Source organism: Camelus ferus, chromosome 14 (genome assembly GCF_009834535.1).
Source record: "Camelus ferus isolate YT-003-E chromosome 14, BCGSAC_Cfer_1.0, whole genome shotgun sequence".
Classification (NCBI taxonomy): Eukaryota; Metazoa; Chordata; class Mammalia; order Artiodactyla; family Camelidae; genus Camelus; species Camelus ferus.
The window spans coordinates 5,179,247-5,193,782 of NC_045709.1; the positions used below are offsets into that span (position 1 = coordinate 5,179,247).

General features: G+C 45.5%; 1 protein-coding gene across 7 annotated transcripts in view; it reads right to left on the reverse strand.

Moving 5' to 3' along the window:
- The window catches only part of ENOX1 (ecto-NOX disulfide-thiol exchanger 1), a 512,511-nt gene that overhangs the window by 148,694 nt on the left and 349,281 nt on the right, over positions 1–14,536 (reverse strand). For all 7 annotated transcript variants that reach the window (XM_032496083.1, XM_032496086.1, XM_032496080.1 and 4 more), the window contains 2 exons: positions 2,352–2,525; positions 922–1,128 (listed from right to left, as the gene is read on the reverse strand). In XM_032496083.1, coding sequence (XP_032351974.1) covers positions 922–1,128; positions 2,352–2,525 — 381 coding nt within the window. The remainder of the gene's footprint in view (positions 1–921; positions 1,129–2,351; positions 2,526–14,536) is intronic.

Below are 14,536 nucleotides of genomic sequence, written 5' to 3' on the forward strand. Positions count from 1 at the left end.
TCTCTGTGGTGTTGGAATAATCCCAAAGCTTCTGGGGTTTGCAAGAGAATTTCATGACAACCGGGGCTGACTGCAGAAATTAAGTAAATCTGGTAGTAATGCTCAGGTTTTTGTTTTTGTTTTTTCCCTATTCTTTTTCTCACCTTCTCCCACTAGCATTGCCTCTGGAAGAGTGTGCAGAGTGACAGGCTAAAATATGCAGAGGGAGGGTGAGAGGGGATGGCAGTAAGTTAAATCTAAGAATACATCCTTCTGAAGCCACGTATCAATACGAGCTCTGTAGTTCTTAAGATTTGGCAAAGGCCTTGCTGACAGGCCCCACACACTTGCTCCAACACCCACGGAGTCGAAGGCAGCATTAGGCCTAATTTCTGCATCTGTAAAAATCTCCCAAATAAATGGCACTACAGAAGCAGGGACGTGGGGGCGGGCTTAGCCAAGCTAAATGCACTGGCAAATGGGCAATGATTCAGGGCCTCCTGCTAGGGCGCCAGGGACGACTGTCCGCTACGGACTGATCATGATGGGGTGCCCTGGTGTCTGGAAAGTGAACCACTTCTGAAAAAACTGAAATTATGCTGGGAGAGCACTTTATTCCCCCCCAGGGAATTACATCCAATAATAGTAATGGTCCTCGGTATTCATAATACTGCTTTTCATCTAATAAGCACTTGAGAACATTAATTAGAAACCTGATGGAATTCCTAAAGGCTGGATGGTGGGAAACCATGTCTGCGGGGAAGAGGTGCATTCACAGACTTAACACTGAGCTCCGAGCTCTGGGCAGCCTCCGAGCTCCGGGCAGCTCCAGCCCCAAACCTGAAGACTTCACTGTGCATGAAGGTAAAAGGGAATATGCTCAGATTAGCATCACAAAACATCACAAACTACCGAGGAAACCCCTTATGTAAGGCGAAGTACCAGAAAGGTAAATGGCTTTATCAACCATGAACTCCTCGGCAAAGCGGATGTGACAGAAATTCTTCTTGCTTTTCCGAATCGCTGTAATGTCACCGCACTGCTCAAAGACTTCCTGGATGATTTCCTCGGTAGCGTTTTCTGGTAATCCTCCGACAAACACCGTCTTACACCCAGGAGGTCGCTCTCTCGTGGAGGGAGGGGGAAGATCTGACAATCACAACAAAACAGAGGGTTTTGCTTTTTATTTGCGCTTTTTCCCCCCTGGTTCACCTGTCAGAAGTAAAAGTCGCAGAGTAACTTTCTCCATTCTGAGTTGTGATGAATTTCTAGACTGACTTACACGGATGGTGGGCTGTCCTGTTTTTCAGTTCCTTCCCTCCTCCTCTCCACCTTTCTTTACTCTCTCTGTTCGTTTCTACACAGAGTGGCTGTGCTCGTCCGCAAACAGAGATAAAGCACATGTTAGCATAATTTCATTTCTCCTTCATAATATGGAAGCCCAGAAAACCAGGGGGAAAAAAAAAAACCTTCACGAAGTACAAAGCATGATGAAATGAAAACATGATGAAAAACCGAGGCTTGTTATCTGCTTTGTCTTGTTGGGGGATAACAGAGCCGCAAAGGCAGAACACAGAAGCAGAACCTGAAAGCACACACAGCACTTACTGGGCTGGGAAACACTGGTTTGAAAAGAACACTTTTTTTTTTTATTATTATTATTCACATTTAAATGAGCAAACTATTAAAGTTAGGGGAGGCTGTCTAAAAAGATACACTGTATACTGTCACAACGTTTTACCTAGTTTATATGTAGATTACTAAAGCTATCTCTTGAAAAGCCCACTTTAAAAACGCAACACTGATGACTGTGAATTAAAAAAAAAAATCCCAGCTAGTTAAGTCCATAAACTTAGTATCCGAGGCTACATTAAAAAAAAAAAATTCGGCCTATTTATTTCATCAAATGTATGTTTCCTTCAAGCGAACACAATTTGGCCCAGAAACTCTGAGATGCAGGCTCCCCCCAAAATCACTAACTGCCAAATTAATTCCATTTTCCATCTAGCAAAACGCATTTCAGAGTTTTTCTCCCACATTTGTGAATATGGATGGAAGTGCTCACATATTTCACACTCTGATCGGCAGCAAAGGCTAGACTCCATTGCCCGCAAAAAAAGATCCTTAATGCTGGTATGTTTCCCCAAATCACACATGCTGCCTTCACGGTGTCAGTGCAGCTCCTGGGCAGACACAGGGACCCATATATCTGTTCTAAGCTAGGGACAAAGGCCTTCTGTAGAGTGGATGCCTATTCCCTTGTACCTAAGTGGGAGAATTTTGAGGTACATCTGAAAGTGAATGCAACACTATATTAAAAAAAAAAAGAAATTTAAATTTATGATCAGATATTTCTCCCGGATATCACTTACTTGGATTTTGAGGGAAAAGAGTACAGCTTTTGCAGTGGATTATTTCTTTGACGACGGCCACTTCCGTCGGCGGTGGGGGTGGCACCAGCCCCAGGCCCGGTATCATTGGGTTAATTGGGGTGATCCCAGTCATCATGTTGAGGCCTGGATCAAAGCCTGGGACACAGATCGAGTCTGCAAAGTACACAAGATAACATTTTGGCTGGAGGAGCTTAAATCAATTTTTGTTGTTACTTTTGCTATTTTCCTGCAAAGATTATTTGGCTTTATGCTTTTCTATTTCGTAGGGATTTCTCCTGGTGTAAATAGAGCATTATGGAAAGCCATTCCAGAAAGGTAAAACGAAAATAAAAGATGAACTTCACACTACAAGGAAAGGAAATGATATTATTTAAAATATTAACGTGGCAGAACAGAACACAGCATATCAAAGGGTAAAACCATGCACCATGAAGCTTTGCTATTATTGTGAATTCGATCTTCTGTTTCTTAACTTCAATGCAGATGCGATGCCTTATGACCCAGGATGTGGGAAGAATGCCATTTAACAATGAAGTGCCCAGTGAATCCAATTATCAACCTGGTTTTTATCAGAAGAGCCTCCTTACCCAAAGGACCTAGATTTGGAAAAGTTCAGTTTTATATGTGCATACTTTATAATGAGGCAGTCAGGTCCAACCTAACCTATTTCCCCCAGGAAATAAAAAACAAAGGATGCTTATAATTACTAAGGCTAGGGTTAGATACATGCTGACATAAAATTAGCTGTACACATATCTGAGTCCTATTGGACAATCCCACTGTCTCCCTATAACTCAATCAGCAAAGAATTGACCATCCTTCTGAAATCTTTATTTGTTGTAAAAAAATTTACAAATTGATGCCCTGCATTAAAAAAAAAAAATGAAAGGGCACAAAAAAGATGGGTTTGCCAATATAAACACTGAACTGTTTTTTTTAGTGTGATGATAAAGCAAGTCATTTCAAAGGTGATATCCAGGGATATTTTTTCTTTTTTTTTAATTAGTAAGACCTTTCTAAGTGCAGGGACGGTTAAAATGTACTGCGCTTTCTGTAGTAGCTGCCAGGGGGTCCCCCTCCTGAGAATGTTTGTTTACAGAAAACAGATGCTCTCGCTGGTGGACAGGTAACTTCTCCCACGTGGACAGACAGCAGCACAGATGCCACCAGCAGTAGCCACGGTGGCCCTCCACCCTGGTCCTCAGGGATGAAATTTCCTTCTCTTATTTTCCTTTTTTCCCCCAGTTATTCTAGCTCATTCCGATTCTTCCCTCCTGCCCCCTCGCCTTTGTGGCTCTCGTGTACAGCCTGCGCTTTTAGGCCCCTGCATGGCCTCACTCTGCACACCTGTGCTGAAAGGGCAGGTGAGCCCAGAGGCAGCTGAGGTGACAACTACAAGCTCTGTTTATTTACTAAGACGCTCCGGGGGATTCAGGGCCGGCACCACCTTTTCCTTTTCTAAGAAGTTGATTACAGCTTTCCTCCAGCTACCTTGGATATTTCCTCTCCTCCTCTGGGTTGAACAGAACAGGCAGGATAATCCTGATCTATAACCCCAAGAGGACTGCTCTCCCATTTATGAGGAAATAAATCTATTTAATGGGATAGCGCCCCAGCGTGACTTCAGTAAAATGAGGTGGGGTTTTTGGTCTGGTTTTGGTTTTGGCTTTAAAGAAGCCCTCAGTGTATATGCCAAATAAGCATTCTCTTCCAGACCAGTCACCTTGACACTCTGCACATTTCTGTATTTCTGGTTCTCAGTTTCTTCATCTCTTACAAGGGGTTTTTGACTGGATAATGTCTTGGAGCACGAGCCTTGTCGGACTCCAGGATTCTGCGCTTGATAATTGCTCAAAACAAAATGAGATCCAAGTGACATGAAAGTTTGCAAGGGAGAGGCAAGACCCAAACTTAGCAGTTCAATTAAATTTCCAGCATCACAAAGTGAACAAATGGCAGAGTCAGAACTAGGGCCCAGGTCTCTGGCTCCTGATCTATACATGCCTCTTTTAACCACTTCAAAATTTCCACCTAGAATGACCCAACTTAATCATGTACCTACTACAGGCCACTATTAAAAATGTACTCTACTCTTTAAACAAAAATCAAGACATATCCTTGTGATCCAGATGCCAAGTGTAAAGGAGGGGTTCCAGAGGAGAATGGCTTTCAATGTCAACGTCACTGAAATAACATATTGGCTTCTAAGGGGAATAGATTAGAAATAGAAATATTGGCAGTGGGAGTCTTGGCATGCTTATGCCTTTATCGAACTTCACTCCGTACATGAGATTTGTCTGTTTCTTTCCTGGCCTGGCCCTTGCTATTGTTTGCCAACACAGGGTGATTTAAGGCTGAAACCACTCAGGACTGCAGACCCTGAAATGAGAGCTCCGTGAATTATAATAACCAGATGTTCCCCAAAAGGAGACAAGGAGCCTGGCCCTTGCAGTCTCATTTAGTTGTAGCAGACTTCTGTTTTCTTTGTGAAGGCCAAATAAATAAATACATCTACAGAAATGGGGACAAAAGATACTGCTCTTGAGCAGAAGATTTTAATTCACGACAAGAGTTCCTTTGCTTTTTTTTTTTTTTTTACCTGAGACATTAATACGAAGAGACCGTGAGCTTTAATGCAATCTGCGTGGTGAGTGCAGTCGTTTGAAAAGAGCTCAGAAAGGAATTAATACTTAAATTATGTTGGACCTCAAAGGATCTGAGATTCAGTATTTGAGAGGAAGGAGTGGGAAGGATTTGACTTGAAAAAAATATATGAACCCATCACTTTTTTAACAATCTATGAAGAGATGAAAATTGTTTTCTCAAACAGCATAGGAGCCTACTATGGGTAAACTCCTTGAAGCAAATGCATAATTTTTGAAAGTCTGATTAAGACACATGCCCAGGAAGACAAAGGTGAGAGGAGAGAGTGTAATTGCTAAGAGTCAGTTCATTGTCTTGCTTAGAAAAGCTGCCCCTGTGAACTTAAGAGATAGTGGATTCTAATTCCACCCCCGGAAAAGAGGGAGGAGGCTGAAATGGCAGCAAGAAAAAAATCCAGCTAAGCATATAGTAGAACTTTCTTTTAGAAACTGTACTTAAACCAGAGGAAGTGTTCCTTACTTCAAAGCCTGCGGCCCTGCCCCACTCCTCTCTGTGTGGCCTGCTCCAAGCACCGTGGAAGCCAGGCCAGAGCTCAGCAGATGTTTCTCTCCCCAGCTGGACAAGACAAAAACTGGAACAAAGATCCTGTTGACTGAATCGCAGTCCAGCATTTTATCAATGAGATGAGCATTTTTCAGAGGGCTGGTTGGGGTTTTGTGTTCAGGGCACCAGAGGGCTGGCAGTTGAGTTCATTCATTCATTCATTCACTCAGCATTTTCTGGGCACGTTCTCTTCCTGGGATCTGGAGTTACAGAGGTAACTGTAATACGTCCCCCACTTGGGGAAATCCCAGGGTTTGAGGGGAGCATGAGAGATGGGCGCCAAGCTCAGCAGAAGAGCTGAGAAATGTGAGTGGAGGAGGGACTGAAACAGCCGTCCAGGGAGGGACCTGCCAGGGGGAGCATGATCGGCCGGGAGAATTGCCCATAGTTATCCCCGGCTACAGCGCGGTGAGTGTGGGCCTGTGTGGCCATGTTATACTGCAGGGTCACAGGAGTCAAAGCAGATCGGACAGGATCTTGCCATTCAAGCTGAGTGTGTTTTGACTTTATTCTCATGGGACGGCAGCCACCGAAGGTCGGATGTGCGCTCTGCAGGGCTGTGCGGGCTGCCTTCCACCCCTCCCGCCCTCTTTGTCTGCTGTCCCTGGTGGTGGCTTGCCCCTTTTCTGCCCTTCCCAGTCAATGCCTCAGGAAAGGGTTTCATATTGAAAGTGAGAACTAGCCCCCACTTGAAACAAAGGCAATAGAAGCCTGTCTCCGGGCAGGGCTGGACCTAAGTGGGTTAGGCGTGGGCTGGACTGCGGTTGAGGGGACAGAGGTGAGCTGTCAGTGCCAAGAACAAGTGCGGCCCAGAAGGCAGGACACGGTGTTCCAAGGGAATAATGAGAGAAAAGAGGTGGGAATCGGGCCAACCAGTAGCACTGTAGGCCTGGGGATGGGTAGAGACTGCTAACAGCAGACAGGACACAAGGCCGGGCCAGCCAGCTTTGCCAGGGGACCCTGCCCGCAGGCCACAGTCTGGGATGGGGGTGCTGTGGTTTAAACTGTGTCCCCCTGAACAGGTATGTTGAAGTCCTAACTCCCCTGGTGCCTGAGAATATGACTTTATTTAAAATGAGGTCTTTGTGGGTAATCACGGTAAGATAAGGTCATACGCAATGAGGGCGGGCCCCATCTAACGGGACTGGCGTCCTTACAGGAAGAGACGCAGACAGACGCACAGAGAGAACGCGCCAGGTGACTGCAGTGATGGAGCTGCAAGCCAAGGGACGCTGGGGACTGCTGACAAAAGCCAGAAGCTAGGAGGAGGGCATGGAACAGATTCTTCCCTGGAGCCTACAGAGACGACAGGACGGCCCTGCGACACCTTGCCTGCAGGCTTCTCGCCTCCGGAACGATGAGAGAAGACATTTCTGTTTTAAGCCCTCCCAGTCTGCTGCACTTTGTTCTGAGCCCTAGGGCACGAATACAGGAGGTGGTCTCACAGCAGGAACTCTGGAGGGGGTGGCAGCTGACCCATGCCTTAGAAAAGGTGGCTTCTATACATGCGACAGGCGTATAAAAAAGGTATTTCCATAACATACCTATTGGGATCATAAACACAAAGATAATTCTCAATATTCTCTTAGAAGGAATGTTCAAAACCAGTCCCCTGCTCTTAGGTTTCCCCTCTATGAAAAAGCAAACCTTGAAGATCACCCCGTATTTGTCGAGAACAAATCAACCATGTAGATGATGAGTTAACGTACTAGTGTACTTTATAAGTGAATGCCTACAAGCAGAATCTTTAAGAGCGCAAAACTGAAAATGCTTTTGTGATCCTTCCAAAGAGACCCAAAGGTGGATAGGTATGTTTTCCATTTAAACCCAAGATGCATATCCGAAGTGGGCTCCCAGAGCTCGCCTGTGCACACGCTATAAACAAAGACCTCATTCCATCAATAAAACCCTCTGTGTCTGCTTTGACTGGGGATGTAATGCTGGCGGCTGCAGGAATGCAGCCGTCAACAGTTATTTTAAGTACTGTTGACTTGAGTGAGATTTGTGTCCATGTCTGAAAATATGACACGACACCAAGTGAAGAGGATTTCAAGACTACTGACCAAAACCAGGGCAGAGGAGAACTGACTGCTAGAAGGGGTCTGTCAGATCTTTCCGGCAACCTGCTCATAGAGCAGGCGCCCGAAAAGCAAACAGGCTTTGAGGGAGCGGGAGGTAAAAGCCCATCAAAGGTTCTGTGAAATTCACTCACGGGGGGTGGGGGAGCGGTTTGAATTCGATGCTGGAGCAGCTTCTGTACAGAGGCCTGAGCTGTCGCACTCAAAGGCAGCCACTCTGCGTCCCTTGGACGTGCTGCAACACACTCCTCAGACACAATGTGCCTCACAGCCAAGGTGTAAAAACCACGCTGGCACCAGCCAGCCAGGCGGGGAGGGGGGGTCACGAGGACGAGGAGGCCAAGGACACTGGGCATTATGGAAGATTGTGACATTTCAAAGCGGAAGGAGACTTGGGCATTACCTAGTCCTTACCCTCTGGATTTGGAGATGAGCAAATGGAGGCTCAGAGAGGTTCAGTGACTTGCCCAAAGGGACACAGCTAGGCAGGGGTAAAGCTGAAACTGGAATCAAGAGTCCTGCTGCTTTGTCAGCAGGTCTGTGGCCTCCAAAGCCTCTCCACCCTGCCTTCCTGGGGACGTGTCTAGTAACAGCACACTCACTGCCTCTTGGAGTGGCCCATTCCATTTTCCAGTGGTTTTCATGGTGAGAAATTTACCCGTCCTGCGTTGAGTCAGGACCTGATACCCTGTAGTTAAATCCACTGTCCTTGGTCTGCACTCCTGGGCTACTGCACCAAGCCAAGCTCTCTCTCCAGCCTTTACTGGTCACAGCCTCGAAGGCAGCTCACGGGAGCCCGCGTCTTCTCGCAGCAGCCCCGGCACCCTGCTTCCTCTGTCCTTCTGCATGTGACTGTCCTCCAGGACCACCTGCCTGAGGTCTAGGGTTCTTCCCAGAAATAGGGCCCGCAGACGCCAGCCGCTTTGATCAGCAGTGCTCTCTGCCTTTCTGAATTCAGAACTCTGTGTCTTTTACTGACTTGGTACAACATGGCTGAAAAACGGTTGTCACATCTGAACGCTTGTTTTGGGCCAGGCCTGTGCCGAAAGCCTCACATCCTCATGATGTGACCCCTTTTGGTGGTCCCATCGCAGAGCTGACCCCCATCGGATGGCCTCATCCAACCAGAACACACGTGTCTTGTCTCTGCGGGATGCCGTGGTGCAGCTCTCCAGCTGCCCCGTTTTGAGACGAAATAAAAGATTCTGCATTTTGCCCTGAATTTTCCCCAATCTGTCTTTGTAGGTTCTCCTCTCGTCTCGAATGTTCCCTCCCCGGCCTTCGGTGTCGCACAGCACGGCGGGACGAGTCTTCCTGTCAGGTCCTGCCCTTTCCAGCTCGCCAGCGGGTTTCTCCCTGCAGGTCAGATGCAGCCACGGAAGGAGAGAAGAGCCCCTTGGACACGTCCGTTGAGACGCCTTCCTCCTCGCGTTTATTTCCTCTGAGCGCTCTGCTGTTGAGTTCCAGTTTTGAGGGCCACGGCCGAGCCTCAGGGCAGGTGGGGTTACTCCCGACTCCCCGTGTTGGAAGCTCATGCTAAGTTATTTTCCCTGCGCTGGGGCCTCCGGGAACCCTCCCACTTGTTTCTATGTCTTGGCTGAATGCTCGCCTTTGCAGACTGTCCACAGTGCCCAGGGCATCCGTCCTGCTCCCTCCCGTCCTGTTAGACACTCTTGAGCAGGTTAAGTAACTGCAGGGTCTTCCTGTTTCTTTTAAGGGTACCTGCCCTTCCTCTCAGGTCCTGGTTTAAAACCTCTGTTAGGTGACCACATCCAGTCACGTGCCCCGGCCTGCAGACAGACCTACCCTTGAAAGGTTTTCGCCCTCATCCTCTCTTTCGTCTCCATTACTATTTAGGCTCTCACTAGTTCATCCGTGGAATTGCAGTCCTCTGTGTACCCAGAGGCTGCAGATGCTACATCTTCCTCCCTCCTTGTCCACCCTCCCCGCCCCCGCTGCCTCTCCCCATCCTCTTCTCACCCCCATGGACTTGGGATCAGCCAGCGATGCTCACAGGAGACCCACGAGAATCGGCCCTAATTGGGGCCTCTAAATTACTTCTTTCAAACTTTTCACATCCCTATCTCATTAGCCAATGATTAATTTTCTCTCTGTACGATGTTATGTGACTTTGTACTGCGGGACTGTGACATGATGATGGGGAAAAAAGGACTGAATAGGCTCTCGGTGTTCTCCGCTGTGTCCTCACTGACAGGTTCATGGCACAGGAGCAGAAGAGTCGAGGCGAAACATTATTGAGTCTTGGGAAATATTTTTGAATATTCAGTCAAGCATGCAAGACGCACTCTTGAATATTTTTTACACAGCTATTTATCCATTTATCTGCCTATCTTTCCAAGGAGTGGGGGACACTCTATGTATTGAAAGACTAGAGAATTTATGTCAACACATTTCTTCCTGGCATTCAATGCCTCTTTGCTCTGTAGAGCTGTTCCTCTTCTTTGAAGTGAGGGTAATAGCCTGGCGTCATATTGATGTAAAGCCTGCTGGAGTCAGTGGTCGTGACAGCAGAGCTGGTGTTTCACAGCCTGCGAACGTCTTTATAGGGAGCTCCCATTTGAAACCTGCATCCTTCCAAGGCAACATACAAGGCCTAACCTTTTGATTCTATTTATCAACCTTGGTTTCAGTTTACAGAGGCATCTGGGAGATAGGGAACATCTCATAAATTTAAACGAGAACAAAGGAAAGCATATTCAATATTTAGCCTCAAAGAAAACATTCACATCATATTATTTTAAACAATTGATGTAGGTTTCAATTTAAACTTCCTGTTTGATGGGGTGGAGGGAACGCAGAGTTGGTCTCTTTAAATAAGATCAGCACAGAGCTGTGCATCTGGAGAGAAAATAGAGCCTATTTTAAAAGCAAACACTCCATATTCCTAAAGGAAACTTTGAATCGTGTGTTGTTTTTAAATCACAGACTAGACGAATATTAATATAACTTTTCTACTAGGCTGTGTGGGCATCACATTAACTCCAGGGTCCAACATAGTCCATGGCACCTGGTGTCACCCTCAAGAAATATTTGTTAAATGGATGAAAGAAATTGCAAAATTCACAAAAGTGACAGAGGTCATACAAAAGGGACAAGACACGGTAATGCCTGGATGTTCAACCCACAAGGTCACTGCCTAAATTCATGTAAGATTCTCGAGCAAATGATAACTGGCATTCTTTCTATTTAGCTTATTAACTGAACAAGGAGAGCGATGAGGGTTTCTGCTCGTTGTTTCTCTTAATATCATCAGAAAACGGCGATGACTGTTACTCACGTGTTACAGGTAATGAGACTGGGAGGCACGGGAGTGCAGGTGCGCTCAAGATCACAGAAAACCCTGACAGGACCACTCTGAGTGCTCGTCAATACAGCATCTGTAAGACAGCACTTGCCCTCACAGTCCTGCCAGCTCATGGCTGCAAGAACACAGACCTGATCATACAGGAGTGAGATCCCTTTTACAGGAGGGGAATACAGTGTCATTTAAGGCCATACAAAGTCCATCCATCAGTTTGGGAGCACTTGGGAAATTCAGGACAGGAATGGGTGCTTTCTTATTACAATGTACTTCCGTGCCACAGGGGAACGCTATCACTGAATGGTGGCAGAAGTAAAGAGCTGCTTAATCAAATCAAGCTCCCAAAAGAGGTAAAAATCAAGTCCAAACTCATCTACTGCTCAAATTTTAAATAGGAAGCATGTATTACCATATTCAATAGACACTATCTTTGATTTTATATTGTGGACAATTAAGGGAAAAACAAAGATGGAGAAAATAGAGGAATTGTAGATTATGTGTAGGAATGAGGAAATGGGGGGGGGGAAGAATACTGAAAATGGAAAGAAAAGAGAAATCAGAGGGAAAGGCAGCAACAGACAGATGAGGGGACAGTCTGAGTCCTGAGTTCAAGGGCAGGCTTGCCCTCCTGCCCAGCTGACTACCCTTTACTCCTCCCTTTTAAATCTGCAAAAAGAGGAGAGAAAATAATACCTTGATCAGGTAGGTGTGAGGCTTAAATAAGTTAAAATACATAAAGGGCTTAAAACAGTGGCTGGTATATAGGAAGTGCTCGATACGTATTAACTAGTCACTTTTATGATGAATATCATGTATATTGTGTGTTAGAGCAGGCGGCGTGTGTGTTACACTGTATACATGATACCATACTGTCTGAGCATCCTACGTTTAAAAAAATAAAAGCATATCCCAGTTCTCCGTTGCTTTCTAAATTAATGTTTCATTGATCTATCCTAATTTCAAGAAGTAATTTTAAAATTTATTTTAGTATTTTTATTGTTCCTTTTTTTGAATGGAGGTACTGGGCATTGAACCCAGGACCTTGTACATGCTGAGCACGTGCTCTACCACTGAGCTGTTTCCACCCCCCAAAAAGTATTTTTTAGGTGGAAATCAGGAGGGTCTTCTAGGTAAATAACTGAGAAGGCAGTGCCAAATAGTTTCCCCACAGGAGAAATTCTGCCAAGAGATTAGTATCAGGAAAAAATCTCCTCCCTCTCCCGAAGGACCCAAGATGGTTTTCTGTGCCCGGAAATGAGAGTTACAGGATTCAGAGCTGTTTCCTCTCTGCTTTTTGTGCCAGGATTACTAGGTGCTATATCCAAACACACCATCATGCTGTTCATATATCTGGTGTATCTGCTTTCCCTTTAAACTTAGTTTTTTCCCTCTGCAATCCGATTTTATTAACTTAAACGAACATGTCTATGTTATTAAGCTTCTTTACACACACACACACGTCCTTTTAATAAATTAAAATTGAGTAGACTTAAAAAATACTTCGTTACATCTGATGCTCTGGCTAGATTTAATTACTTACATGTTGATGTGTATTTTAATTTAGAAAACACCAGTGCCAAACTCTCCTTGCTGGTAGCCTGTCATTTCTAGCAACATCTAGAGTAATCCCACTGGCTGATTTTTTCAGAGAAGTAAACTAAGGTTGAATAATTTCTCTAACAAATTGCCATTTAAAACTAATTCAGCTTTTTGGGCTGAGTGCGGTATACTTTGGGGAGCATTTCTTAACCACTTGTTTTGGTTGAGTCTTCCTCCACAGTGTTGATCCCTCAGTACGAAAAACTCAGAGGACTCCGTTCCCACATGAAAAACATACCCCCAACATTTTTTTTCTGGAGAAGTCAAGCTTAAAAGCAGAGACTAGCTCCCAGGTTTTCATTTGAAATGATTTATTTTCTGTCCAGTTGTAAATGCAAAGAATGTTTTTGTTCTTCACTTGGGGGTCTACATCTCATTCTCATTCCCCGAGGCATCTAGTTTTGAACTGTCACTAAGCTTTTATGCAACACTGTATTTCCAAAATCCTTTTTCAGTCATTTAATAAGCTAGTCCTCATTACATCTCTCCAAGAACACTCTCCCTTTACAGATGAATAAGGTTTGGGAGACTAAAGACATTTGCCCACAACATTACCAGAAACAGAAGAGAGGTAGACTGTGGTCCATCCTCTCCTGGCTGCCGTGAGGATCTACTTGCCTGTAGTCTCCGAAAAGGCACAGAGCAGAGGGAAATAGGTATCACGCCCAATTTCGGGTTCAGTCTTATGTTCACCTCAAGTTCCTCATCTCAGATGTGAAGCTAAAACCTGCCCTGCCTACTTCCCACTGTTATTATGGGTGCCACATGCTATGATGGGCATTTATGTCCCAGCAGTTTACAAACCAGAAAATCAATATACAAATGTAAACTGTAGTTAGGATTTTCCCTTTCAAAGGCCTCTGGGGCTCCACAATGGTGGTAAGTGCTCATCCTGTGCAGAAAGAGAATCAATATATTGTCCCATATATTATTGTGCTTTAAAGAGTATGTAGGAACATGACAGGAGGGAGGAGGGGGAAAAAGAGGGGGAATGAATGCGTGTGTAATGTGCGCATGTGTGGGGTGTGGCCTCTTGTATCTCGCCGTAACCCACTGTCCCACCACAGCTACGCCATTCTCCATGTTAGGGTCATCCACTAAGTTTTATAGCTGGAAAAACTGAGGAAGTGAGCGGCATATCACCCGAGGTGTCTCTGAGACGTCTGCTCATTCAGTATCTCCAAGGTTGCTAAGCGATGTGCTAGATGTCAAGGGCACAGAGGGAAGCCAGGATCCCCGGCTTAAGGTGCACAGTGCGCTGCGACGCAGACACGTGGGCGCGGAGCTGCATTAGAAAGTGGCAGCAGCAAAATGAGGGAGGGCGCATAGCACCTGCGCCGTCCTCCGGAAAAGAGCCCGTCCACATGCTGACTGACAAGGCAGCCTTCCTCAATGAAAGGACCTGTCTGGCTGAGCCACTGTGTCCCCAAGCCCGAGCACAGAGCAGTTTGTAAATGCATTTCCAAGTCAGACAGCGGCTGCCCCTCGGGGCTGGAGCCACGCTTTCAATAGTGGTCATTTTTACTGCATTTATCCAATGACTTTTTGAGGGCAGAGGACTGTCGGGTGCTTTGTTTATCTTCCTTTTATCTGTATGATTATGTATCTTTCTCCTCATAATACCGGGAGCATTCTGGATCAGCAGACCGCCTTCAGGCTGAGTTTATGTTAAAAGTGTCCAAGGGCGTGGAGGACTGAGTTTACAAAGCACAGATCTGCCAGAGGCCAAGTCCAAGGGCTAGCTAATCTACATCTGCTTGTTGAAATTGGACAGGGAATTTTCATTTGCCAGAAAAGCCAGAGTAGAACTGGACATTCATACCCTTGTTCAATTACAGGTTTTTTGGGTTTGTTTTTTTTTTTTCTTGACTGTAAGAAAAACAGATCATCACATTTTTTTTTCAAATACATTTGGTAAATCAGTCAAAAGGACCTGAAATCTTTATTGCAGGTATTTA